The following is a 27942-nucleotide window of genomic DNA, read 5'->3' on the forward strand; positions in this document are numbered from 1 at the left end:
CTACAAATTATTTCTGTGAATGTCAGAATACAATACCGGTGAACTGCACCCATCAAGTACCCTGTCACACAGTGAGTGGTAGCAAATGCTTAGGAAAGTAATACCACAACTGAGAAGCACAGATTGACTCTGCATATGGCTTCCAGTCTCTGACAAACTGAAATGTGAAACTAAAAACAAGAACAGCTGGTTCAAGTAAAAGAATAAAACAAAGCAGGATCTATGATGGAGCAAGACATCATACTTTGTTTCCTTTATATAAGATTATTTCCTTTATATATATATAAGCCTAAGAAGTGTGAACATAAACTACATTCCTCAGTTACTCTCTCAGTAACAGTGAGAAGTAAAAACATACACTGGGTTAGTATACTATGGAATGGTAACAAACAATTTAAGAACTATGAGAAAAAATACAGAAGCCAGTACTATCCATTAGAGCTGATGTCAAAGAGCAATTTTCAAAGACTTACAGTGGGATTTTATTTATTTTAATGAGAAGTACGTCATAAGGAAGGAAAAAAAGTTTTATTTCCCAGTTTCAAGTTAAACAAATCTAAGTATTTATATATAATAGAAATTCCTGTAAGAAGTTTCTAGAAAGCATATAGCAAAACTAGACTTACCGCTTCATTGTACTTCTGCTGCTGAATATATAGTCTCGCTTTTTTTAAATAGTTGATCTGCTCGGATTCAGAAAGTGGTCTGTACAACAATATAAACAGGTATTAATATTTCTTCTTTTCATGAGCAGAGGAAGAGGCAGAAAAAATATACTTTGTAATAAAAAAGATTACTCCAGAATGAAACATATAAATATACTAAACTTCATTAGAGGGAATTAGGTAATTGGAACTAATCCATTCCTCTACATTCATATTCACGTTTACGTCAACACTGCTGCTAACATATTCTAAGTTCTTTTTATTATGAAGCTTTTTTTTGTTTAAATGTAGGTGCTTCTATCTACTAATACTGAAAATTTTATCCCTTGTGCATTATTACTGACCTTTGCTCTGGAACATACAAGAATTAATCAATTTAACTGATTTGATAGATGATTGTAAACAGTTCATAAGCCTGTCAGCATAGGACAAATTGTTCAGATTCCACACGAACAGCAGATGTTACCCAACAAACTCCTCTTTGAAAAATAAGAGCTTCTTTCCTGTTACACAGGGAACTATTAGCGCAGTCCCCAGAGCAGGGGTTAACACAGTTACTTGGCTACACTGAGGCTAATAATAAAAATATCTTTGATTTTAAGAAATTTGATCATCAACCTAAATATTTGCTACAATTCTTCCCTTACAGAAAGCAGCAACATGAGAAACAAGGCAGTCAACCAATCTTCACTGAACAAAGTAAAAAAGACTAAATAACATAATTGTATTAAGAAATGTTTTGACTCTTTTCAATCTAGAAAAGAATCAAAAGATGGTATCTATAAAGAGGCAGGAAGAGACAGTTCCCATGGAAAAGCAAAAAGGGAGGAAAAGATGATGACAAGTTGATGGTGTTTGATCACCTTAACTCTGGTGGAGAATACAGAGGACTTTAGAAAACAGTTGAAAAATAGCAGAGTGAATGTTCCTGCACTTTCAGGACATGTCCCTGTGAAAGCCAGCCTTACAGCTCTTTATGCAAGAGTGTACCGAAGCTGGTAGTGACTGAAGTTAGAACCAATTCTTTAAGTAGGCAAACTAGACCCACATACTGCCTCAAGGAATCTGTAACCCTCGAGTTTTGCTAAGTTTTTTTGGCAGGAGAAAGGGAGCAAAACAAAACCAAGGGAGTTTTCACCATGTGTAGAGATTAATAGTAAGAAAAAAAAGGTATCTCTGTTTTTAGGTAAGGATTTTAAAAATCTGGAATAATTATTAAGCAGCCTTATTTAGGACTTAAATACATCCAAGATGTTCCTATGTTCACTGTCTCATTTTTATTGTTTTACACATACTATTTTCCGTGGATTTTACCCTTGTCATGTTCAATGCAAATTTCTAATATGCTAGAATTACCTTTCACTTTATATCTTTAGCCATTTAGCTATAAAACCCTTAATTATTGTTTTACTCTCAATGAATCATTTTATTATTAATGAACAATTGTCTTCATCTATTCCTTCTTAGATGACAGCACCTGGAATCTCTGTACATGAATGGTGTAACAGAATAAACAGGGTTTTTAAATAGTAAAGTTTCAGTAAGACAAATGCAGAAAGCAATTATTTTGTCAAATAGGATTGCCATTAGCAGGTGCATTGTTAATTTTCAATGGCTAACATACCACACATTTTACCTTACTTCCATTTGTGTGCTTTTCAGGATGCTGAATTTACAATTGTTTTTGTAAAGTATGTATTCCACCAGAAACTAAGGACTGTTCATATGTAACTGTATCAAAATACAAGTTTCATCCTGAATGCAATGGCTGAATTTCATCTTAAGATACTTTTTGCCTCTGTATTAAGCAAAAACTCAAAGAAGTGGTTAAAGAATTCTTGCACACCAGACTAGAAGAGTTACCAAATATGCCAAATAAGAGTTACCAAATCTCTCAGTTCACCTAAGCAGTTTATCATCCATTGAGGACCCTGATTCACTTCCTAAAGCTGACAAAGTTGATGGAAGATTTACAAGGAGCCCCTTGCCAGATGTAGCAGAAAGCATAAAGAGACAAAGCTGAGCCATGAATAGAAGTGGAAAGTTACCAATAGAAAGAAGCCAGGAACTGGAACTTTAGACATGGTGATTCTATAAAATTTAGAAGACTCACCAAACAACAAAACCACAAGGAAAATCTAAATCTGTGACATTAAAGCTTGAACTATTCTTATCACCATTTAATTTTAACTTAAACTATTTAAAATGTTTTGAATACAAGGCAGTTATTGTTAGAAAAGAATAAACAGATCAGTTATTTCCAAGTGTAGTGCCAGAGGTACTACTAGTTTGCCAACTGTATTCTCAAGGTCACTTAATGCACACATCCATGCAATTAGTATCAAGTGATGAAGTGAATTACTGATCATTATTAGAAAGATTCTGAACTCCATAAAGAAAACTAAGGTACGTATGTATATGCTCGTCCTGGCTACCCATCACCAAAATACAATTCTACCAAATTCAAGGTCAATAGGTTTGACCAGTAAAATCAGTTAAGTCTTTTTGTATAACAGAAAAATACCTGTCCTATTAATTAGCAAACACACACAGAAAGAATTCAGCCTGTGGACTCAACTCTGTCCTTGTACTCTTGAAAGTACACATGCACCACACAAGTGTAGTATAGTTACTCGAAGGCTTAACTTAAAAGAAAAACCAAGGACTCTATGGTCACATATATTATGAACACATGCAATCACAATATCATCAGGATTCTGAAGATTTAAGATTACATTTTTCAATGATAGTGGTTCTAGAAGAGTAATTTTGTTTTTCATGATGACTATCAGAGATTAACTTTCTAGTTCCAGACAGAAATCACAGTTTCATCCATAAATAAACATAATCAATTATGAAACAAAACAATTGGGCTAATCATGCAAGTGCTTGTAAACTACCCCCTCTTAGATGTTAGCTACCCTTGTCAAAAGTATACCTGACAAAATTAATCTTTCCAACACACCATTCACACTTCATCTAAGCTAAGCTATTTGACAGCATTAACAAGAAGACTGTGATGACACACGTTCACCATAGCAATGTCATGGGGACCTCTCTTTGTCCAGAGAGTCGTGTTTATCATCACACTACAGAAATTACGATCCCCAACAGCATAGGTAGCATGCTGCAGTCAAACCATGAAATAAAAATCTTGGAACAGAAGGAGGTATCTTGCAAATACATCTGTATCGACCATTGATAATTTGCTATTTTTATTATGTCTAGCTATTTCGGTAATGATTTATAGTTACTTTATTATACAGAAATTTTTCCAGAATTCTGCTATAGAAAGTAACCCCTTAGGATCTGTAGTACTTTAACACTTATAAGACTGAAGATTTAATAATGAAAGTCAAGGAAGCATTACAGACCTGCAGACGCAATGTACAAACAGAAAGGCTGAGATCTTTGCCTAGCTCGCTGTCAGAAGAAAACAGATTTATCTCAGCTACTCCACTCCACACACACAAACTCCATGTACTTGACTAGTGTCAGCTCACGCACATCTACACACTTCTATCACTGCCTTTTCACTCTTCCCATCAGAAAAAAAAACCAAACCATGCACCCTAACCCCTTCTCCCCCCCAAAAAGACCCTGTGCATCCTACAACCCTTTCAGAGAGGCAAGATTTGCAGTAGACAGCAATCACATTTCTATGATCCATATCCAGCAGCATATCAGAAGTAGCTGCTCAGCAGACTTCAGTCTTCTAACTTTTCATAGTGGCTGATTGGGGGATGAGGAGAAAAGGACCGACTCCTGGTGATGTAAAACTAAAAGAGCTAAATGCTAAGGATATATATCCCTTGAACCTCATGATAGGCCCAAGATGGAGCAAGACCATCTGAATAAAGCCTGCTAAGTTTTCATATGGGTTACTTTCTCCTGAACACCATGTAAGGCAAACCTTCTCACTTGCTTTGCTACAAAATTCCTAACTCCAAAATTGTTAGCAGTAAACCAGGCATCAGACAGCCACAGTCCAAACAATTCCAGCAACCTCTTCTACCAAAATGCAGAGCAATCACAGGTTCTTAGCCTATTCTCCAGAAATAAGATTCCTTCTTAGTAACTTGCAACCCAAAAGAACTCACCCATGTTAACACTGCCCCGCTTTCCATAAAGGTCTTCCATCGGCACCATCGCATAGAGCAGCCTAGGCCTCTGCCAGGCACCCCTGTCCTCCCACCTCTGGGACTCTGAGAGGGGCAGGTGAGTATGTTCAAACTGTTGCCACCCATCCCTCTGTGAGAGGGTCATACCACGGAGAAAAGATGCCTTCCAGTCCAGCAATTCTGCCATCAGCCGAATTTATACTTACAGGATCCACTATTACGGCTTTGATCCACACCACCGCTGCTGGCAAAATGTCATCTTGAAAGTGCAGCCATAAGACTGGCCTGATGTTTTTGCAGGGCTGCTATTCAGAAGTTAATACAAGTAATTGAACAACACTTTTTTCAAAGCCTCTTTCAGAGCAGCAACAGGCTTCAAAATCAAAGTCAGTCTCGCATGAGAGCTGCCTTCAAACATTCCCAGCATACGACACAGATGGCACCTCAGAAAGCATCAGGTGAGTAATGGGAAAGTACAGGCACAGATCTTGCACTGAACACCATTAATTTAGCAAAACATGACTGCATGCCTATTTCTACTCCACATCAAATTCACCTCAGTTATCAAGCCTGTGCACTCATGGGTTGCTATTAATGATAGTGCAATCACAGACTAGCCTAACTTCATCATTTTATCATTTCTTTTGAAGGTATTGTGCACAGCCTTCTAGGAGCAGGATGAGATGCACAGTATAAAAACTTCCCACTTCTCCACTGACAGCAGAGAATCATCAGAAAGAAAGTGAATGGCAAGTGATGCAAAGTAATGAGTTCATTTAGCAAAATGTGGAAAAATCAACCAAGTAGATATTTCAAAAATCAAAGTTTGGAACCATGGTGTTTACTTACTGTTGATCTTGCTCTGTAATACAGAGTATATGATGCTAGTAGGGGCATGATCAGGAAAAAACGTGTTACAGTTCTATGGACTTCATCAAATTATATATTTACATGAATTTTAATTGCCAGGAGCCGATTGTTCAAATTTTCAAAATGTGTTCAATTCAAGTTCTTTACATGTGCCCACTCCAAAGAAATAATTGTTTTACTCTATCTGCTAAAGACAGACTGAACGCACATACTATGAGATACAGAGACAGTCCTTTACATACGTTTTAGTTTTGATCAGAGTGAAGTGTCAAAGATTAAATGATTTGGTGGGTAAATTCAGTGGTCCTTAATCTGTTTAGATAGCCTGAATTTTGTTTTCTAAAATATTTTCAGGAAAGCTATTTAAACAGGCAAGCCACATGAAACTTTATTTTCATAGTTCAGGAGCAAGGTGAATGTAGTTTACAGATAAAGAAAAATACAGCAATGTGTTCAGTGTGCTAAAGCTGTGCTTTTTGAAAGAAAAGGTACTCCATATAAACCTACACAAAAAGGTAGTTCTTAAGCTTCTTAAAGGCCAGGACCCTCAGTATTCCCTCTTTCAGCTTTATCTACTTTTGTCCTGCTGTTTCACTGCCAGGAGTTTCAGTTTTGGAGTGTCTACATTTCAAGTAGGTTTTTGTGTTTCTGGGTTTTCTGACTACCATGTTAGATTGTAAATCAGCTAGTCTAGCTGTAGGGTTGCACTCAGTTATCTTTGCTACTTCTTTTTCTTTTAAAAAGCATCACTGCATGCATCAGACACTCCAAAAGATAGAAAAGAAGTAAGAAAGTCAGTAAGAGGCTCCTGATTTAAGCTCTGAGATTTTTGTTCTTTAAACCATAATGAAATGAGAGGACACACACTTCCACAGGTCCAAGATAGCAAAAAAGCATCTTTACTGACACATCGTGAAAACCTACCAGTACACGTATGCTTTTTGTATTCGGATTCACAAACATGCAAAGGAGTAAACAGTGAGTCATACATCAGTGAAACCACAGGAAGTGGTCTGACCGCTAATGGTCTAGTTCTGAACTGTCAAGTCCTAGGAATTAATATAGCCTTTTAATTTCCACAAGTCAGTGCCCCTGATGCAGCATATTCACATATTCAACAGCAAAGTGCCTTAGGATATTTATGTAAATCCTTTAGATAGCAGAGATGAGAGAAAAAGGAGCAGGCAAGCTAACTGCCAGCTGCCAATTCACTGAACAGAGAAACAATTAAGATAACTGGGCTGCACACAGCAGATTTTGCATGCAAACGACTACAGCAAGAGCTTCAGACAACCAGAAACCAGGAGGGAAGAGGCCACACTCTGATGCTGTCCCTCCAGCCCACTCACAGTGGCACTGAGAAGCTGGATGCAGCGATCTAGCAAGAGCAAGGTTTTGCCTGAAGAGCCAGCAGGACACAATGCAGCAGCCTTGGAAAGGGAAACTCCTTGAAGGAAAGGAAATGCATAATTCTTCAAGTCTCTTCTATTTTAGTTCTGCAGGAACATGTGCTGTCTCTAAATAACAATGCCTTACCTCTGCAAAATGTGTGATTATCTATGTCATTCATCGACCTGGATCTAGCAATCTGCAGTGTTGTGGCTATGCAGTGTTGTACCACAGGTTGTCTTCTGCTCCACAATCCTACATGTCAAGCCTAAATCATAGCAACAACCTTCCAGCCAGCTGCATACAGAGCAGGCACGTACCTAATAGCGGTGCCCCATGTCCACCAAAACATGTTTGGGTAGGTCCCCCATATTGATCCTGACCAGACCACCATCATACATCAAGGAGCCGGTGATCCACGTCAGAGTTAACCTGAGTAAGCCCAGGCCTGAGCTGCACATCTAATATGGATTCAGGCTGTGCTGCACAAATACCTTGGCTGCAGGACAAACCCAGACAGCCTGTAGTAACAGAGGAGCCTGCAGGTAGCTCCCACTCCATACTGGCAGTTATGTTGCCTGCCTGTCCTCATATTTATCTAGAAGTGAAGTAAGAAGTTCTCACATAAACCTCCATTCTATTTGACCTCAGAAATAACTACTAGAGTTGATTTATTGCAACAAAATCATATAATAGCTTGAATGATCAGAAAGAGGGAACCTCTCCACCAACAGGACATGTGCAGCACCATGGGAACATCCATATGAACTTCATATGATGCTGCACAAATGCAGCGCATGCAGCATTTGAAGGGATGTATGATTTACTTGCTATCTATATTCCTTTTTATTTTATCTTATTAAAGCAGGTATTTTATCATGCCATTTGTTATTGGGCCTTCCTAACCAAGATCCAGAAAGAGCACTGCACTGCTCTCTTCTTCCACATCCCAGTGCAGAACATTCCCCTGCCCATCCCATCCCACCACCTGCCTCTACACCCTCCCTCACCCTCATTGCATGAAGCCTCACAAATTCCAAGAAAAGGCCAAAGGGATTTATACAAGGGAACAGAGAAATGCACATAAATTTTGTGGTATTTTATCTTATACATTAGCCTCTTAGCTCCTTCTAAAGACCTTACCTACTTTCTACTTGATAGCAAATCCAATTATGTTTGGTCTTCCTGCACAGAAGCCATTGCTAGTAAGCTTTTCATGTACAAAGTAAAAGCTCCTGAGTGCGCTACTGAGACTGGAGACCAGCAGGATGCCTGCTTTCTAAGAGGATTGCATCCTCCCTGAGCAGCAGTTTAACAGAGTGCTTCAGACGCTGCCCATTCAGTGAAAGAGAAGCTGACATTTTCGCCAAAGAACATGCATTTTATAGCACAGGCATTGATTTCTCCCTAAAGAGATAATACATCTACCATTAAATATTTTTTCCTCTCTTTTTTTTAAATAATATGAAGACATTATTTCAATTTGAACACTTTTGTCTGTACGGCACTGCATTTTCTTGTACCAGCTGCCCTAGAAGCAGGCTGATGCCTAGATTCCCACTTGGTAACACAGTGGGGACAAAGTTGAGAAAGGAAAAAGCTTTTCCAGGGTTCACTAGAAATTGTCAGAAGTGCCATCCCTTATTGCTGACCACAGGATAAAGGGGCTGAAATGCCTTCCCAGATAAATCTGTGCCTCTGCTAAATCAAAGAGCCATGAAGTATTCAGATAAATAGACAGCGAGAGTAGTCACTGTCACAAATAACCTTCCCTACTGCAGCAGCATCCTGACATTCACTCCTTAATGTTTGTTCTTGCAATGCATTGTCACATATATCACAAATCTCTTGTATACTACCATTTATTTAAATAAATACCATTGAATTGAACAAAGCAAGACCAGGATGCTTCAAAGGATGTAGTATGTTTACCGACATCTTAAGGAACCCTGCCCCACTTAACGGTGGAGGAGAAATCACTTTCTTCACTTTGCTCCAAATGTTAATTTTGTGGAAATATCTATTACTTGTTTTGAAAGGCCATCAGACAGAGACAGCAATGTAGTGTTGTATCTCGAGTTACCAGAGAAAGGAGAAGAGGTGTTTGTGACTATGGCATTTCTTTGAAGTTGCTGTACATCTTCAAAGACACACTACGTTATAAAAGAGCTATTTTCCTTTCTATCACCATGACAAATAGAAGATTGATACTTCCTTGCAACAAATCCATGCAAATGTTGCAGGCCGTTATATCTTAATTCATGTTGGAGGGTAGAGGAAAGGGAGTTACATTTTCGTATGGCAAAGGGAGAGGCACATTTTTATTTAGTAGCTGCACACTGCACATTAAAAATGCAGTGACTTTCTATATCACTATGCAAGTCCTAACTTGATTATACATACAGAAGTAAGCATTTGTGATGATTAAAATGTAGTATTTAAACAGTTAAGTTACTTTAAAAATGCAGCATCAAGATGGCATGGGGTTTTTCATGTCTGAGAAAATACAAGCTTGACTTTAAATAAGATACTTAAGCTGCTTCCTGCTCAACCCCCCTAAACCCTTACTGATGTTAACTTCAAGACATTCAACAAAAAAGCACAGCTAGTGGAAAGCAAGCACTGATTATAAATCTGTCTGCTTATCTTTTGGTTTTTTTTTTTTTTATATGGTGGTGCTTAAACTACTGATCTTCCCATATTACTGTGAGGCACCAGAACCTGAACAGCTGGAAGCACGATCTTCCCTGAAAGCACTGAATACACCAGGCAGACAAAAAGGACTCCTGTGCTTTTGTGTAATTTAACACATGAAATCCCTCAAACCTGTTGGGATACTCAAATTGCACTAATTGGTTAAGAGTATTTTAGTCAAACACTGATGCCCCACCTACACACCTCACTACACTATCTTCCTGCTGCTCCTCACAGGATTACTTTCACAGCCCAGAGTTGCCAGCTTTGGGAATGCTTTTGCAACAGTAGTATCTGGCCCTTTGGCACACTCCTTTTTGAACTGTTCCAGCTCAGCAGTTACCTTAAGGTATATCAAATGGTCAGAAAGCTGTTAAGATAGTTTGCTATCCTGGACATCCGTTTGCCTATGTCAGCAATCTTCAGATTTGTCCACGCTTCCTTCAAAGCATCTGCCATCTTTTGGTGGAAGGAGGTGGGAAAGAAACTCATTTCAGACAGTAAATCCATTCAGGTATCCCACTGAACTGCAGATAAGCATTCTAAACAGGTATTCAATATCAGCAAAGGACACTGTTCTGCTCCTGCACATTCCTTCTCCTGGGAGCAGGTTGCCAATTCTGCAAGGCCAGGTGCACAGATACTTGCAGCTGAGCTTTCTGCCATGTATTCTCAACAGTTTCACAGATAGCCTCAAGATACCCTTTTACACAGATCTGTTCCTTGATGAAGCTACTCTGACAAAAATGAAAATGGCACTAATGGCAGCCAGACACATCTTAATATATACAGCTATCCAAAATCTAACCTGCCTCAAACCTGGTCAGGTAGACACTATTAAAATTTCTATCACAGAACACAATGATCAGCTCCATCTTCCTCCTCATCATTACACACTTGACAGATGGATTTCAGAGAGAGATGCAATTTAGATCCAAGTAGGAAGTGGTACATGGCCCCCTTCATTCCCTGTCCAACGTGCCAACCACACTTCTACGAGGGATGAGATTCCCTGCGGAAATCAGAAGCCTTATATCAATTCAAGATCTGTTGCCAATACTGTGTAAAGAAGGAGTAAAAATAGGCTGCATATGTATAGATATGTGTATATATGAACTAGCTTAATGCTCTTGGTGCAATATATTCAACATGCAACTCAAAAAACAGTTTTTAAGTCACTGCATCTAAAGGTCATGAACAGTTTTCTAGTCACTAGGTAATAAAACACGTAAAATTCAAGAATTCAAGCTCAGAACCAGGATTTCCCCCTCAGAATATTAAAACTAACTTTTTAATGCTATTTCTGACTGAAAAATTAACTCGAGGTTTTTGTTAAGTTGTAGTTTCTACAGAACACATTATTTGTGAATATATTCTCAACACCCCTCCCCCGGTAAATACATTTTCAACAGTAATTTCATCAACTTCTCTGAAACCAGAATGTCTCAATCTAAAAGTTTAGATTCAGATTTCTTCTGAAACTCGCATCTATTTGTGTGTATTTCTGTTCTACAGACTTTATTCAATGACACCGTCTAAATAATTTAAGAAAGGCAGTTCTTAGAGATATCTTTGTTCATTTTCAGGCTTTCAAGATGCTGAATGTACATAAAATGTACAATATTTTAAAAAATATTTACATTTTCAATTTCTATATAACTTGATGGTCCCAAAGCACTTCAGACAAGAATTATGCTTCAGTAACCTCCAATAAACTAGGAAGGAATAAAGCATTATGCTGGAGCACATACTTTCTGAGCTTTAAGTGACAGATTTCAGGCACCAGAAGGATTAATAAAGGATCAGCTCCTTTGTACACCAACTGAAATCGATAAACAATGGTGGAAGAAGCTATTCATGTTTGAATGAACAGGGTCTAGCAGAAACACAGCACAGAACTGTGCTCAGCTGCAGCAGTGGACAAAGCCAGCTGCAGAGTAACACAAATCAGGGGGCAAACCTGCCATTAAACCTAGGCTGCCAAGTCCAAATAGCACATAGCTGTGCAGAAATGCAATCTCCATACCATTACCAATTATTCTGAAATACAGCACAGAAGTAAGCTCTTCCCAGCTTCGCCTTTTTAATTACTCCTGGAATAGGCAGAGTAACTGTACCTTTCCATACCCTTTCATCTACCACTAAAAAACCCCAACCGAGTGCCACAGTGAAGCCAGCAAAAGGGGGATACATGCCTTTCTCTTAGTATTTCACCCTGATTCAAGAAAAATTTGTTTGAAGAATTGATGAGGATTGCATTACACTAATGACTCAGATCATGACCTGCACCTGAAGCACAGGCTTGTGTTTACTGCTCACATGGCCAGTCACCTCCATGCGAAGGAGGGGATAGATCTGTTGACATGTCATGTCTAAAACTACCTCAGGTTTTCCTTCAGCTCCTGCAAGCTGGAGCACTAGGAAGTTACTTGTCTGCTTAAAAATAAACTGGTGTTCAACCACTTTATCCCAGCTATTAGTAACTGGTTGGACAATGCCGCTGGTAGCTTCCGAGACATGGGCCAAGTTTTGAAAGTCAAGGAAAGTTGTGAAGATGAATTAGACATTAGAATCTGACTAAATTCACACACACACACACACAGTGGATAAGTATTAGCATTAATGTCTGACAATCTGTTTTTCTAGAGTGATGATAACAAACATCATCTTGAGAAACCAAAGAAAGTCTTTACCCATACAACATGCAAGCACCAGCACCTTTTGTAAGGTAATTCACACATCAAAGGAATTATTTTGGTCTCTCATAAAAACCTTTTTTGGGAGGACCATTAACCCAAATCCCGATTCAGAAAAGTTCTAAGAATACCTAAAGAAAGTAAAATAAATTTATTTTTGAAATGGATCATACCAAAGTAACAACATGTTCATACTAAGTTTTAGCTGTATTTTTGAAGTGATGTCTTGGGCATTTCCACTTAAAACAATCTAACATATCACTAAACAAAAATAAAAGAAAAAAAGACAGCAGTCCATACGGCAATCAATAACACTTAATATTAAATTTATCTTTAAAGGAACTAAGAAAAACACAGTTTTATTTCTTGGGAAAGGTAGAATTCAAACAAGAGCTGTGAAATCAAACGGTCTTCCCCAAGAACCAGAGATGACTGGCCATCCTTTCCATACAGCATTTTTGTTCCATAATCAGTAAATTCTTTGATAATGCACCTGTCATTCTTAATCAGAATTTGATCTAAAACATTCATTATGTGTCCAAGATTAACTCCATTTGTGTCTCAGAGACTGTCTTGAACTGTTCGCTTTGAAGAAGCTATAGTATAACACAGTACTTCTCTGTTCAGAAAGACAGCAATCTTTTTTAGCAACTAAACGTATTTCACAGGAAGAGATTCAAGTACTTTTTACTGCTATGATTTAAAGATCTTAATTAACATCAGTTTTATTTCCCAAAGGATAACAGCTGCTCTCACTGAGAAAGAATTTTTGGAGCACTACACAAACTGAAAGCAGAAACTAACAGTATCATATGCACCCAGAGCAAAGCTTTCAAAAACCTTTAGGGGGAAAAGAAAAAGGAAAAAACAGCTTTAACTGGGTAAGACTAAAGGGTGAGCAGGTCAGTAACTGCTCCATATACTAGAACACAGAGCTTATAGATACACAAATCACTGCAGAGACTCCTTCACAGCCCTGGAACATTAACTAGGCAGCACAAATTCTAACGATTTTGAGCTTGTTTTCTGGTTGGTTTTTATTAGAATTTATATTACAGGGAAAACCATTCCTATTTAAAATTTTTATACATACATACATATATACATAAAAACAAGAACAGACTGTATTTCCTGACCCTATCAGGGCTTACATCTCCCAAGAACTGCTAAAAGAACATAGCAAAAACAACAAAAAAAAGCCAGTGAAAATTATTATGCAGTGTATATAGTGTGTATATAGCTATATTGTGAAAAAGCTGAGGTAAATAACCCTTAATGGAAAACTAAATATTAGGAATAGATTAAAAAAAAATCTACTTCTAACCAGAATTTTTAAATAGAAGTTAATTGCATAGAGTTCTAGTGTACAGTTTCATAGCCAGATAAGCACTACCATTTGAAAAAAGACTGAAGAGACTAATTTTCTGTTGTTGCATCTCACTGAAATAACAAAATGATAAGATTAACAATCAAGTAAAACGTATATAGTTTTTACAGACACTTACTTGAATGGCGTGAACAGAAATGACAGAGTAGTTTCCTTTTTCTGACTCATCTTAACCTGCATAAAAAAAACATTAAACCTTTATATGCAAGTTGCAACAAGACTTAAAATTCCACCAGGAATTCAACTTAAAAAAAAAAATAAAATCAAAGAATAGTTCTAGGACTTTGGAAAAACAATGAAATCACACTGTCAATGTGTAGCTCCCTTGAGTTCTTAGAAACGCAGATCTGCTTTATAGTAGGTAAAATATAAACCACTCCCCAGCCAGCCACTGATTTTCACAGGACTTCTACGGTTTGCAGGGTAAAGGGAAGATATGGTTAGAAGTGTTACCAGACTTCAGTGATAGCCTCCCTCAATTAAACCAGTATTACTTTCTGCTGCAGTGTACTCACACACCGTCTGGCATCATTGCTGAAGCAATGCTGTTGGATCAATTAACCTGTGCATGGATAAAACCAGAAGGTTTTGCTGCCATCAGAGCCACTTTGCCCAAGGCCCTTCAAAACATCTTTAAGGCCTCCTGCTGCAGCCTGACTTGTGTCTAACTGTCAGCATAAAGTGCTGACAGGAACTTTCTAAGCACACTGCTCCCAAAACCTGGCAGCTTAAAGTTTCAACCTGCACATTTCATCCTACCTATCCAAGGCAACAGCCTCTCTGGGGAGTTACAAACTGTGGTCAGGTCAGTCCACCACAGGAAAAGTAAAAACCACTTGGCATGTCTAAGTCAGTGTGCTACTTTTGCTTCAGCAGAGAAACACAAAGGAAACTCACACACCATCATTCCAAAACAATGCTAGAAACAAGCCAGCCAACAAGAGATAATTTAGCACTACGAAAATGAGAGAATTAAAAAGAAACTTACATAAAAGAAGGACCAGAACTTTGGGTTTGGAGTTTTTTTTAAATAATCCCTAAGACACCAATTTAACTGAAAAAGACTGAAGTCACATCCTTGATGCTTAGAGCAGAGGTCTTCCATCTATGAAGGGTATATCAGCATGCTTCAACTTCACATCCAGCTCATCAGTCACTTCCACTACTACATGCCAGCTTTCCAGGATAGATTTGGAAGCAACTCTGCTGCTGACATTGCAATCTCATATTCACATATTTGGGAACCTGTCATTCAAGGGACAGAAGGTGCTAATCTCTTGCAGGTGATCTCATGCTATTTCGTTGCTCCACTATTCCTGACAGGGCAACAGTTTTCATGTGGCTCAGCTTTCTGCCTGTGAAAGGCTATTTTGCCCTCAGAGCATTTCTATGTCTTGCCAAACTGTGATTTTTTGATTTTTGACTGTTTCTTATTCTACCATCTAAGGAAAAGAACCTTTTTTTGTTTGGACCATGTATGTGTTCTCATAATACAATAATACCCAAAATTAGATGAATCAAGACAGAGAAGCCACAGATGAACGCTTGCAAAACAAAACAACAGATATAACCACATTAGCTAAAAGTTAATTAGGCCACTAATTTCATTTATTTAATAGCCAGGTGCCTGTTAACATTTCTGATCTGTTTGTGTACTGATCCTGACTTAGAGCTTTGTCTGCCAGCCCCTGTTGCCAAGGCCTTATTTCCCTTTTCAGGTATCAGCACTCAGATTCTACCTACATACTGCAAATTGGTTTACATTAATATCAATATACACCAGCATTTATGTTAAGAATCAAGAAAAAAGTTACTCACTGTCCTTTAAAAATAAGGTTTTATTAAAATCTTTCAAACTCCTTAAGATATGGCTCGCAGCTAGTCAATCAATATCACCCAGTATGCACATTCAATTTTAGTCCTTTGAATTACAGCATGCTATATACAGCATGTGTTCTGGCATAATTATTTTACACAAAGCAACAACTATTATTCAAAGAAATATTTTTTCTTTGCCGTATGTTTAGTTACCTTAAATTGCTCAACAATCTGAACAGCGTTGGTAAACATGCTCTCTGCTTTGAAATGAGCACTATTGTTCAGATATTCCAGAGGCAGAGTTCCCTGGGGAAGAAAAATAGATATATACATTTAACAAAAAAAAAAAGAAAAGAAAGAAGAAACGGGAATTTCTGTAACTGAATTCTGAATTCCAGGCCAAATGAGCAGTAAGAATACTTCCAATTACTGCTGAAATAACTACTGTAACTCCTTTGAGAAGACTCTTCTCACACAATTTCTCAACATCACAGGTACTGTTTATAATATCCCAGCTCCTACACCAATGCAAAAAAGGAAAGTAACATCAGTTGTTATTAAGCTATATACTATACAGAAATATAATGTCAAAGCCATTTTCTAGATACCTAAAAGTCTTCCACCCAAAGCCTTGCCTGGGCCTGACTCACCCATTACTTGTGATGGGAAAGCAAGCAGTTGCTGCGCTACTGTATGTTGGGCAGCTTTCCTCACGAGACCAGCAATGTGTGCAGGACAGGGGGACAGAATATGGGACAGTGTCCAGAAGAAATATTTCAAAAAGTGTGCTGTAAATAGGTGCTTTAAATGCGAAACAAGCAGCATGAAAGCATACTAATGTAATGCTAATTGTGAATTAGATATTTATGAGACAACCTTTGCTCTGTGTAATAATATACAAAAGGAATTCAAAGAAAAAAAACATCTCACAGTGAGGGCACTCACTGCACACTAAATTAGAGGCACAAGATACCATCTGAAGAAAGTATACTAGTTTAAACAAGAAATAATTAAACATTAAATTGCAGGAACCAGCTTGTTTACAGGCTCAGCTTTCATGATCAAAATCAAGTATTATTCAAACCATACTGCATTTTTACCATCCCTAAAAAACAAAGTAACAAAAAACTTTTATGTAGCTTGAGAGTATAAAGTTGCAGATTATAAAAGATCAGCTGCCTTTCCAATTTAAAGTAACATGCAATATGTAAAAAGATTGAGTTTATACTCTAAACTGAAGACACATACACATAAAGTTTAAACTACAAGCAGTCTCCATGCCCTACAGCACTTTTCCAAATCTACAATCTTCTCCCCTTACATGCCTCAAGTCTTGTCCCCAGCACCTCTTCCTCTATGGTGAGCAGATTTCTCCAATATGGAAAAACATACTACTTACCACAGAATTCAGGGGAAAAGGCACACCAATAAGGGAAGCCATCAGCGGTGCTACATCAGCCTGTGCAAACAGAAGCATTCCCATTTAAAAATAATTCCAGCCTCCAGAGCTAATAAATTCACTTTAATTTTAACATATCTGCATATGCAGAAGTAAATGGTATAATACTGGAAGTTATAACACACAATTCTCCTTTACTTTTTCTTTTTTTTGTTTCCAGTAGTCATGACTGCATGATTAGATTCAAAATGTGAGGCTCCACTACTGATAAGGCTTAAAAAATATATTTAGTTTAAAAAGCAAATATAAAGCCCCACAGTATTTATTCACAGCAATTCAGTACCTCCTTCACGGCACTCAGAGAGGCATGCCACTTTTTATGACTATTTATACCACAGAAAGAATTTCATATTTACAGTTTCAAGCTGTAAGTACATTGAATATATTGCTCTTCACAGCACTCCTCATCCTGTGTTTCCACCATGCCAACTACTTACCTTCTCCCCTTCAGAGAAGGATTCTGCACTTTTATTTGTGCCCGGTCGACCCTCAAGAAGGCCCTTCAATTTATGCCAAGGCATCTCATAAAATAGGTTACTAATAGCTTTTACTTGTGATGATAAACACTGCCTCTCACCAGCTTTATATTTTCCTTTAATATAAAACTATAGACAAAAATTATTTGTTTCTCCAACATAAATTGAAGAAACTACTCTGAAACCATGGGCACTGCTCCAGCTTCAGATCTACTGTGCAGAAGCAGACTCCAAACCATTATTTGTAGAGGACAATATACATGTAAGTGTAATAGCAATCAGAAGTCTAGTTTGCTATTTTTACCCAGTCCCACATGTACTACAGGACAAAAGCTCTGTCTTTGGGGACTCCAGCAGCTGATCCAGAACATTCCCAGCTTCAATCTTTCAGTACAAGTTTATTTCCCTTTTTCGAGCAGGTTTGGAGTTTGTTATTCATATATTGGGTTTCATAGGCTAATAGGAATTAAAAAGCAAACAAGCTTCAGGTGCATACATGTATATGTGTTATCGTTATGATTTAAAAAAGCTTGGCTGATTCAGTATCAAGGGTTAAGTCATCCACTTTTTTCTTCCTTTACAGTACAAATTGTCTGAACTACTAATTGGCTGGGCCATAATCACAGACCCTGCTGGAAAAAAAAAAAAAAAACCCAACCCAAAATTTAACAGTATAACAAGAATTGGTTTTGATTCAATAGCGACAGCAACTTCTGGAAAAAGTGTCAAAATACAGACATTGAAATAGATAGCTCTGAAAAACTAAACCGAACATACACAGGGATAACTTAAGCGTAGCAAAAAGCATACAACAGATGTTCACAAACTTGGGAATCATGGTCATCAGACCATGCTTCTTTTGTGTTTCGCTGGGCACCTGCATAGGAGATACCAAGGAGGCTTAAGCTCAGGTCCAGAACATTTTCAAAGTAGAAAGTAAAGGGAAACCATCACGAGTTAATTGTAAAGGTTTGCAAAACCAAATCCCACTCTGAAAATATGTTAGATGCTATTCAAGTTACTGTTGGGTAACTGCCACCAAGTTTGAGAAGTACCTGGCATACTGTACCGCATTCTTTCTACAATGTCATATGATCACTTAATTATAAATGGTGTGATAATGCATCTTCAGGAGAAGTTGTCCATAGCTGCACATGTGTTAACAAGCTATTTAAACTTTTCCATATTATGTTTGGTTTGGGTGCAGTTCCTGCAACTCTTAACTTTTAAGTAACACATTCCAGAGAAATGCTACATCAGTGTGATCATTCACTGAAATTCCATTGATACCTGATTGACATCCAGCCTCTTCAAGTTCTCCAGTTTCCATTCTGCAAGACATAACAGAGCACATGAACAGCTGATCTACACAGATTTGAAAGGGGTAATTCAGTTGACATTTAATGTCTTGTTGCCATTTTCTGTAAAGTGTTGTTAGTAAAGAAAATTGTAATTTGGCTTTAGGATGCTAGCTCAAGAGGGGTTACAGATGGAACTCAACAGGCAGAAACAACAGAATGCTTTCATTTCAGTTCACATTTTCTTTTATCCATCAGGATAAATTGCTGCTTGCAATGGTGACCCAAATCAGCTGAACAAAGTCCAAGGTTTTTGGTTTTTTCAGCATAGTACAGAAAGTGATGTATTACCTCCTGTGTCAACTAGAAGATTCAAACTCAAGTTTAGGAGAAGGGCTGTTAAATCTCTTCAGTAGTTTTAAAAAAAGGTTAACCCAAGGTCCCAGATGTACTGGTACAGAGTGGTACAAACATACTTCATGTCTGCCATAAGCAATACCAGCCGAGAGCGAGCTCAAGGGAAAAAGTTCAACGATTTAGCAGTCAGAACAACTACAATGAAGGCAGAGACAAAGCCAAATGTACAAGCCCCTAAAGCTGTGGTGCATCATACAAAAAGCTGGTTCAAAACTGTATTTTCCTGCTCTCCATTAGCCTTTTAGGAAATAAAGAGGAAACTGCCTGTTTTCTTTGGGAGGGGAAGGTTATTTAAAAACAGAGTTTAGCAAGGATTGGTGGTTCGGGTTTTTTCATATCTTCTCTTCCTAATGTTCAAATTCGCTGCCCCACAACAACCCACAGCAATAATACGAGCAAGGTAAAAAACAGCAACAAAAAAAACCCCAAACACCCAAAAAAGATGACACATGGCTTTCTTTTTTATTATTCAAGCTTAAAAAAAATAAAATAAAAAAAAAAATGCACAGGAAAACATGACAGGGGCTGAAATAGACTTACTGATACAGTACTTAAAATGCTGTCAGTCACCTACCCTAGAGCAGATCTCAAGCTCTGGGGGCACCCTGCCTCAGCTTGGGAAGCAAACTTAATGCTAGCAGCAGGGGCACAGCCACCTTCCTCAGCACCCACAGATAGCTAAAAGGGCCAGTCACTACTCCACTTGCCGAAATGACACTGTAGAAACAGCACAGATGGAAGCAGGACTCAATCAGTGGCGGTGTAGCCATGTTGCCAAAAAGTATTCTTTGGCTTTATGTGAAGTCTAAGTTTAAATACACCAGAAACAGGCTTTGTGAAAAATACCTGCAAACCATTGCTCAAAGGTCTGTCTCGACCTCATTTATTTTCTCCGAACAGGCATCCAATTCCTAGACCATACTACCCTTTCTCCATCTGCACCAGACCCAAAGCTGTTCCAGCTGAAAACAGCTCAAGCCAAGCAACATTCGCATTTGCAGTATTGCATGTACCAAACTTATTTGCAGCAATTAGTTCATACTAATGCTAGCTTCAGGGGTCTGAGTACAGGCCCACTCCTGTTTGGTCCCAAGAACACCAAAAACCCAGCCATGTACCTTAAAGGCAGCAAGACATACAGTTACCAGAAGTTCCCATGGCAACACAGGGGAAGCATTATCAGCATTAATCATGAATTGTGTTAAAACTCACAACAAAATGAAAACAAGTTTGTTTCCTTTTGCTTCCCAGAAAAGGAAATGGGTTTATATTTCTAGGGCTATAGACTCTCACCCATATTTCTATTATATTAATGCATTGTTTGTTTTCCTTTAAATAACATTTTCCCCATGAAAAATGTTGAAAACCAGTCTGCATGCATGCAATGTGCTTAAGGTACAAAGAAACCATAGCTCTGCTAGAAGAATATCTAGCTTTATCAAAAACTTTTACATTTCTGCTTCCCCTACTCAGATATCCCCACAAGGCAGAGTTGAAGACATCTGCCTTGGACCAGGAGCCATAGGACCAGGACACATCTGCAGACTGGCCAGTGTGGGCTGTACTCCCAGGACTGGGTAAACATGCTTCCCATGCCGGTTTACAATGCCAGCTCATTGTCCAGGTTTCCTGTACAGTGCTCAGCACAGTTTCCCACCCATTTGATAGGTTTTATTTTCTTTTCTTTATCCTGCTCTGCTTTTACTGCAGCCTGCTGGGCATTCAGACGCAAACAGCCCAGGGGAAATGGCAGAGAGCCGGCTTGAGAGGCAGAGGCTGAGGCTACATGAACCAAAGAAAATCTCACATAAAACCTCATAGAAGCAAAACCAAGGAAGGGGTATAGTGAGCTTCCTCAGCTGCAGCAGAGCAGTCTGAGCCCTCTCCAGAACAGGATGCGTACAGATGAAAACAACCACCACACCTCCTTCTGCTGAAGAAGGCTGTGCACTCACTCACAAGCTTCTCTGGACTTGTGCCCCAAAGGCCACCCGGTGGGGCCTGCACTAAGGAGCCACAGAACAGCACCATATTCTCCTCCTTTCTGAAGAAGGGCCAAGCCAGTGGCCAAATAGATAATACTATACTTTGCCACAGGATGCAGGGCTGCCATCGCGAATCTTTCCAAGATGATTGCATAGACAGGCCTAAAGGAAGGCAGAACACAGGTGAAGGACTGATGAAAAGGCTGTCATCCCAGAGCAGGCACTGTGTCCTTCCAGCCAACCAAGGAGCATATTAATTTTTCCATAACAAACTGGACAAAGTCCTGCCTGTTGGCACCACCTTTGGGGGTGTCAACCCTTGATGGCAATGATAAAAAGTGAGACAATCCACTGAGCTGCCTACAGCCTGCTTGCACTGAAGAGAGCATAAGAAGTTTGTCAGCATTAGAAATATTCTGCTGTTTCCATGACCTTTTAACTCGGAAATTAGGAAGGATTGTCAACAGACACAAGAACTTGACCACTGGTGTGTGCATTTGCAAATACAAGTTGGACACCTGCATACATCAGTGATGCAACAGTCTTGAAAACACTCTCCTCTCCTGCACACAGTCTCAGCTGCACTTATATGGAGCAGGAAAAGCAAATTCAAAGAGTCTTTCAAGAGACCTCTTTAAAGCATTTTTCTTTCATATATTAGCTTTGGGAAAATAATTACAATAGGGGGAAAATAACAGTAAAGAGTCACAGGTTTTCATTGAGAAAGACTGCTTACATTTCCACAACAGCCACAAGGATGCAAGTGAGACAAGATAGCCCTTTGAAAGTCCCCAGGGTTGTACTGTGAAGCTACAAAAGAGTCTTAGGACATGTCAGCTTATCATGTTTCTGTACAAATAGCTTTTAACTTCTGGGAGTCTTCCTAAGAATTAAGTCTCCTCTGGAACTAAGTTTCAGGAGTGTGAATAGTAGCCTCCTGTACCTCTGCACCTAAAGAGAGAACGTCTCCAATTCCATGATTAGAAAAGAAAGCTGACTCTGATATTACCTACCCAATTTTGCAGTATCCTCCATAGGCATGCCCTGTCACCTTTTCTTCCCAAATCCCACAAAATGAGTCATGTTTATTGTAATGGAACAGAAACTGGTGAAGATCAACAGCTGTAATAGTTAAATGCCTCCCTTTCCACCAAAATCTTGCACTCGAGTTTTATACATTACCTACCTTTCAAAAAATTGTCTTCAAATTTTTGGGATGCGACTTTCTGTGGATAATTCACCCCAGCACCCCAAACAATCAGTGGTGTTAAAGTTTCTGAGGGATGACCAGCTCCATGGGTTCCTAAGATACACCAAACCAAAAAAAGTGTAAACTTTAAGACACATGGTGTAAAACCAAACAAAATCTATATATATACACACATATCCTAAGTTCTTGTTACAGTATACATACTAAAATCCTATTACAGACAACCTATTCCAGCTTCATAGCTTGTTTTTCTGCCACTAACAATAAAGGTTAAATTCAAGCTGCAAGTTAGGAAATTGGTACCACTTAAGTCAAGCCCATAAAGATACAGATTTGTGTATTAAAACCCTCACTGTTAACATGCAGAAACTAAAGCCAAAGTATTTGAAAGCCTCAAGGTGTAGCAGAGTTACATGCTCAAAACATGTCCATGTGCTTATTCTGGGCATCCCCTGGAAACCAGGGATGGTTGATTTGAGTAAAATAAGGCACATGCCCAAAAAAATCATACAGAACTGATCTCTGGTCCCCAGACAAGGATTAGACTTTCATTTCAAAACCACGACACAATATGCGTTGCAACTATCATCCCTTCCCCAGCGATATAATTTAATTTTTAAGGTTTTAAAGCCTGGCAGCACACTCCTTAAAAATTGATAAAACATGACTTCCTTCCCCAGGGAAATTAATTCCCTCCAGATTATGATTAACATATCAGTCGCCAAAAAGAGGAAGCTTTAGAACTATGGCATCTCAACAGCAGGTGCTCTGAAGCAGAAGCCACACAAGCTTGAAAGAAACACTGGTCATTGAACTCAGTGGGTGAGATGCCACAGCAGTGAGATAGCCCAGAATCAAAGGGGATGATGTTGTACAAACTCTATGTCATTCACTGCATGGTCTACAAGATTATCCATTTTCCTTGTATTTGCATAGAAGCACACTATTCCCTGTCTGTGTGTATATATATTTTTAATAATTCTGAAGGACAGATAATAACATCTGCTTTTTTTTTTACTTCACAAAACAGAATTGGGTATGAAATGGGGAATAGCATCGAGGCTGAACAGCAATCATTATGGCAGAGCTGCAGAGCCAGCTTTGCATTCTTTAAACAACCCTATGCTTAAGAACACACAGGTCTGGGAACAAGATTTCCAATGTTCCGAAATCCCGTGGAAGGCGCTCTGGGTTCAAAAGCAGCAACAACTGCTCTTCTTCACAGAGACTGGGAAAAGAACAGGTGAAGAGAATGCTTCCTCCATCTTCCAGGCATCAGTTACTTCTTTCTATTGCAGAAGGAAAGCGCAAGTTTTGGCTATCTTTCATTTCAGCCAACCCACCAACTCCATCAGCATTTTACTGACACTCTGCCTCCACAGATACTTTAAGGCAGATATAACTGAGAGAGGCAGCTGAATACACCCTCCCCCTACTATAAAAAACAGGTTTTACTCTGATCTGAACTATAAGAAGGGGCAAACCCCTGATTTTCAGCTGGGTTTATTCCCTGTTCCAGCCCTCAGCACCCTCCAAACAAACCTTTTCGAGGGAAAGGGTACTCTTGTTCAGTTTTCTGTTCTCTGTTCCAACATACCATAGAGTAGTACTTGTGACAGAGTGGTAGCAGGAACAAGTGGCCAAGGTGAGGGTGGGTGTGGGACCACCTATCTCAGTCAACAGTTCCATTTTAGATCAGCTTAAAGCAAGATCACAGAGTCAGACTGAGAAAGCAAGTGATTTTACTGGTCTCTGCCAACAACCACGGTTTCTTTGATCATGTCAAGTTCAAAACATGTTCTCTTCCTTAATAGGTCCTCCCTGCCCTTCTAATATTTGTTTTAAAATTTGTGCATGTTCTATTGTGCAAATAACGACTGAAAGAGTGCAGCAGCTGCTGTTATTACAAGCCCAGACAAAAAGCTACTGAACTAGCCTTCTGACCACTGGCTATAGGCCTGAGCATCATTTGATCTTGGATTGACTAAAGTCGACATTAAAGTTATTAACAGTTCTGGCAGATCAAGCTTTTTCTTCAAGACAGAAAGAGATGACAGAAAATTATGATAGACCAGTAGTTCTCAAAGCCTGGGGAGTTACTCCTATCACCTTTTATTCCTCCCTCAAAGGACTCAGTGCATAGTGAGAAAACCCCAGCAGCATGCCCTGGCTGTGAGGAAAGCCAACAGCACCCTGGGCTGTGTTAACAGCAGCATGGTCCAGGAAAGGGATTATCCCCCTCTACCCAGTACCTGTGAGACAACCTCTAGACACTGGATCCAGTTTTAGGCCCCTTCAGTACAAGAAAGACATCAACCATCTGGAATGATCTTAGTGGGGGACTCCTAAATTGGTCAGGGAAGCGTTTGTCCTGTGAGGAGAGGCTGAGGTATTGAGATTTGTTCAGCCTGAAGAAATGGTTTTGGGGAGGACATAACAGCATCCTGCCTGTACCCCACTGCAAGGAGGTCTGAGAGGATGGAGCTGGGGTCTCGCTGCAGCACATGGTAGGAGGATGAGAGAGAATAGGCATAAGAACAAAGGAGATGCAGATTGCAGATACAGGAAATGTTTTCCTCTCCATGAGGGCAGCAGAGCAGCCTGCCCAAAGGGGCTGCATAGGTTCCATCCTTTGAGGTTTTAAAGGCCCTGCTGGATTAAGCTCAAGCAACTGTGTCTGATACCAAAGCTAATTCTGCTTTGAGTAGGTGGTTTGAGCTCCTGAGGTTCCTATGATCATATATATTCTAAAAATATACACACCTCCTTTATAAAAAAAAAATTATGAAAGTATTACTTGAAAGAATTAAAATTTTATTGCAGGTGACAGCCAGCTCAACAATAAATAATGTTCAAAACAAACTATTTTGCAAATGAGCAGATGATAATTAAATAGATAAATAAATAAATATCTTCCACAGGCATGCCCTGTCACCTTCTCTTTCCACACCACAGAAAACAAGTTATATTTACTGTAATGGAACAGAAATCAGTGAAGATCAACAGGGCCCTCTCCTCCTCAATTTGTTCACCAGCTTCTGAACACATCTGCCATCTTTTCCAGGTGATTCAGAGCACCAAAGTAAAAAAATGTATCTATCTCCCACATGGTCTGGAACAAGACCAACTTTGTGTTACTGGCCACCAAAAGCAATCTTCTCCTGTTTGGGCTAGTTTTCTGCAAGGAGGCTCTAACAGAGGTGGTATTCAGGTCTTTTTATCTGTACTAGCAGCCACAAAGGGGGTTAAGCTTTACCCTATTAATTTTCTTTTTTCTGTCCAGACAGCAACTCAGCTGTCACAGACTGATGGGGGCCCCTGAAGCAAGTAAGCATTTCCTAATTTGCATGGGTTTCATATAGAAGCACACTTAGGATATTAAATTGAAGCAGAGGCAACAAAGCTTCTAATGGGACAGAGCGCTAATCGCACTCCAGATCCTCAACATTTGAAAAGACTCACCCCAATCTGTCATTCCATGGTCAGAAGTTAAAATAAATGCAGTTTTTCCATCATTTCCGTAGAAATTGTCAATCATTGAAGCAATTTCTTTTACACCTTCATCAACTTTCTTAATATTCTCCTTATATTCCCTAGAAAAATAAGAAAAAATGTTAGATTCAAGGTGGCTCTCATATAAAGCAAGTTTCTCGTAGTCAGAATGCCCAGTCCTTTGATTATAGACAGCTTTATCCTCTACAGAACCTCAAGCTAACAAAAGGCTTTCTAGATGGAAAATCTTTCCTCCTCTAAGTCTTAAGTGAGATACTAAATTGTCACAGCACAGTTTGAAGGTTCCTGAAATTACAGTCTTAAATAGATGTTTACGTGTATTTCAAATCTGACCTGTCCTTGATTGAAGACTATAATGTAACTACCCACACCTACCAGGCAAGTTAAGTTTCCAGAACTAAGGAATTCTGGAAAACTCAAACACCTTAAATTGTAAGTTTCAAAAATTACCTTAAGCTAGTAACTAAATAGCAAAGAAAGATCTCACCATGTTGGGACTGTTCTGAGACAGTCTCTCTCTGTCTGTGCTGATTCACAGATCAGCACAGACCCCAGAGTTTAGTTAATAGAGTCTAAGCCAAAGAATCATGTTTTTAGAAAAAGTGACCATGATTAACTTTCAGCCAATTAGTTTTCCATTTGTTGCTGTTGCTAAAGTCAGTTTTAAAACTGTATCTTCAAAAAATCGTAACAAAAAGATTCATTCAGCAAGTATAAACTTTGGAATGATGCAGGGAATCAGAGCAAGGATTTTGAAAGTATGCAAGGGTCAACACATAATATCCTACATTCAAAGCAAGTGAGGAAATAAAAAGTACTCAAATAACACAGTTTAAAATGAATTGGTGATAAGTAGCGTTACTCTAAACTCTTCTCTTTGTTCAAAGTGTCCTAAGGAAAGCTAAAACAAAATGCTGGATTTTGCAGCCACTATTCCTCAAGTTACTGTTGTCTTTAAATTCAACCGTATTATTTCAGCCATGGGGAATCCAAGAACTGTTTCCATTTTATATACAAAACTGCAATTTCCTACATAACTTCTAGATTATGTGTTGGCTATATCTAAGACAAACTGCTATAAATCAGATTTGAGTACAGAATTATAACCAAGAACACTGTATATAGCAAAATCCTGCCATTTCTACAGAGAAGACCTTAAAAACAAAAAAACTCAGACAATTCAGAACATAAAATAATCATGGTGACATATACGACCTATTGTAGAAACCCTCAAGCATATAAGTCTTGTTTCAAGCTTGATTAATAGCACTGTTAAAAAGTTACCGTATGCATTTAAAGCTAGTAAGAAAGATATGTTTAATCTTTCAATTACCTTGAGTTTGGTCGATGAGCATGTCCATTTGTGTCTATGCCTAGCAAATGGAGGAACAGAACCACTTTCTCTTCATTCAGTGCAGAGAACAATGTTTGATTACTTCTAGAAGAATTAAAGAAGCTCTGTACAGAATAAACAATTAAGATATTAATCTGAGTACAGTGTAAAAATATGATAGGCAGCCTACTAAAACTAAACCACAATTGTTTTCATATCAAAATACTAGTAATTGTTAGGGTCACAAAAGAGAAAAATTAATTACTTCCCAGTTTACTTCTTGGATGTCTTCCATCAGTATAGTCATCCAAAGTTTCAGCTTATCTAAGGCAACACTCCTCAAGTTTTTGTTTTCTTGGGGAGGGGTTGGTTTTGGCTGGGTTTTTTTGTTTGGTTGTGGGTGGTTGTTTGTTTGGGGTTTTTTTATGTTTGGTTTTGGGTTTTGGTTTGGTTTTGTGTGGGGTCTTTTTTTTTGGGGGGGTGAGGGTGGGGTTGAGTTTCTTGAGAAATACCAGATAACTGACTATCATCTCTTCTTTACCTCCTGTATAATCACAGTGATGAACCATTCCTGAGCACCACTTATGGCTTTAACTTCCAGTGATTTATCA

General features: G+C 38.7%; 1 protein-coding gene across 1 annotated transcript in view; it reads right to left on the reverse strand.

Moving 5' to 3' along the window:
• PIGN (phosphatidylinositol glycan anchor biosynthesis, class N) overlaps positions 1–27486 on the reverse strand; it is a gene marked incomplete at its 5' end in the record, with an annotated part of 67467 nt that extends 39981 nt beyond the window's left edge. Inside the window, 8 exons of the mRNA XM_010009279.1 lie at positions 627–705; positions 13941–13996; positions 15854–15946; positions 17040–17099; positions 18866–18906; positions 22462–22578; positions 25948–26078; positions 27332–27486. Of these exons, the coding sequence (XP_010007581.1) occupies positions 627–705; positions 13941–13996; positions 15854–15946; positions 17040–17099; positions 18866–18906; positions 22462–22578; positions 25948–26078; positions 27332–27486 (732 nt within the window). The remainder of the gene's footprint in view (positions 1–626; positions 706–13940; positions 13997–15853; positions 15947–17039; positions 17100–18865; positions 18907–22461; positions 22579–25947; positions 26079–27331) is intronic.
• Between the last annotated feature and the right edge of the window lie 456 nt (positions 27487–27942).

Source organism: Nestor notabilis, unplaced genomic scaffold (genome assembly GCF_000696875.1).
Source record: "Nestor notabilis isolate BGI_N333 unplaced genomic scaffold, ASM69687v1 scaffold27492, whole genome shotgun sequence".
NCBI classification, from domain to species: Eukaryota; Metazoa; Chordata; class Aves; order Psittaciformes; family Psittacidae; genus Nestor; species Nestor notabilis.